Raw genomic sequence first — 1,160 nt, 5'->3', positions numbered from 1 at the left:
TATGCAATTGTTGAAGTCACCTTTAAATTCTTCCTTTGCATAGTAGGTTGAGAGTTTCTCCAGAATTTTGTTACTAATGTGCCTTGAACACAATAAATGTGTCGTGTTTGGTAGTTGAGATTGAATTGCCCCCGCCATCGCTCAATCTTGATCGGTGATAATAGCCAAAGGTGCTTTTCTTTTAACGGCCTCTAACCAAGTACCCAAAACCCACTCAAATATAGTCTTCAATTCATCACGCATTAGTGCAAATCCAAAGAGAACCGATTGATAGTGATGATTCACCCCGGTTTACGACACAAACAGCATAGCATATCTATTTGTTCGATATGTTATATCTAATGCAACCACATCACCAAAATTTTTGTAGGCCAACAATGACCGGGGGTCAACCCATAAAAGGCACTTCAATCTTCCTTCTTCGTCAATTAGAGTCCGAATAAAAATAATTCCTCCACTTTCCTCTTCTAACCGATGTAACAAATCCAATCCCGCTTGAGCATTATTCACACCCAAATTATCTTTTCTAAAATCACGCACGACATTTCTCAAGTGTTGGGCATGAAACCCTACTTGCTCCTCTCCTCCGTGCAGTTTTCCAAATATATTCATTTGTTGTCTAGGCACAATACCCGAAACATGGAAACTCTTAATTAAATTCTTTTTAGCGTCAGTTACATGTCGCTCCCTTTTAATCAAACTCATCTTAGAAGATGACACAACTTCATAATTGTGATTTAACTCCAACGATGTTATCTCCAAATGCCTTGTATTTCACCTATTAATCACATAAATCCTAAATTTACATCCACTTCTAAGAAGTTTATCTCTACGGCTTTTCTTCTTCTCACTACCTACACTTCCTATCAAAACATCTTCATCCTCTATGGGTTCTTTATCACGATTTTTCCCTCTAAATTATAAACATAAGTACGGGCATATATTGTTTTGTCCACACGCATTTGTGTATTTTGGATCTTAATTGCAAACCCATTTTTTAAAGTGTAGGCCCTAAATAAATTTTCGGCGGCTACCAAATTAGGGAAATTTTGACTCAAGAAAGGAATTACAATATATTCTTCCCCAACAACACTCTTATCCCTAGTCTCACTACTATCATGCATAAACTCACTATTTTCATGCAAATCTTTATTTTCAAA

At 36.6% G+C, this 1,160-nt stretch overlaps 1 protein-coding gene across 1 annotated transcript; it reads right to left on the bottom strand.

The window, feature by feature from the left end:
* Window positions 1-291: 291 nt before the first annotated feature.
* LOC141691098 (protein FAR1-RELATED SEQUENCE 5-like) lies at window positions 292-705 on the bottom strand. The gene has a single exon (XM_074495841.1). The coding sequence runs from the start codon at window positions 703-705 to the stop codon at window positions 292-294; it is 414 nt and encodes a 137-aa protein (XP_074351942.1).
* Window positions 706-1,160: the final 455 nt, after the last annotated feature.

The sequence above is a fragment of the Apium graveolens genome, chromosome 10 (genome assembly GCF_009905375.1).
Source record: "Apium graveolens cultivar Ventura chromosome 10, ASM990537v1, whole genome shotgun sequence".
Classification (NCBI taxonomy): domain Eukaryota; kingdom Viridiplantae; phylum Streptophyta; class Magnoliopsida; order Apiales; family Apiaceae; genus Apium; species Apium graveolens.
This window is presented reverse-complemented; position numbering and strand designations above follow the sequence as displayed.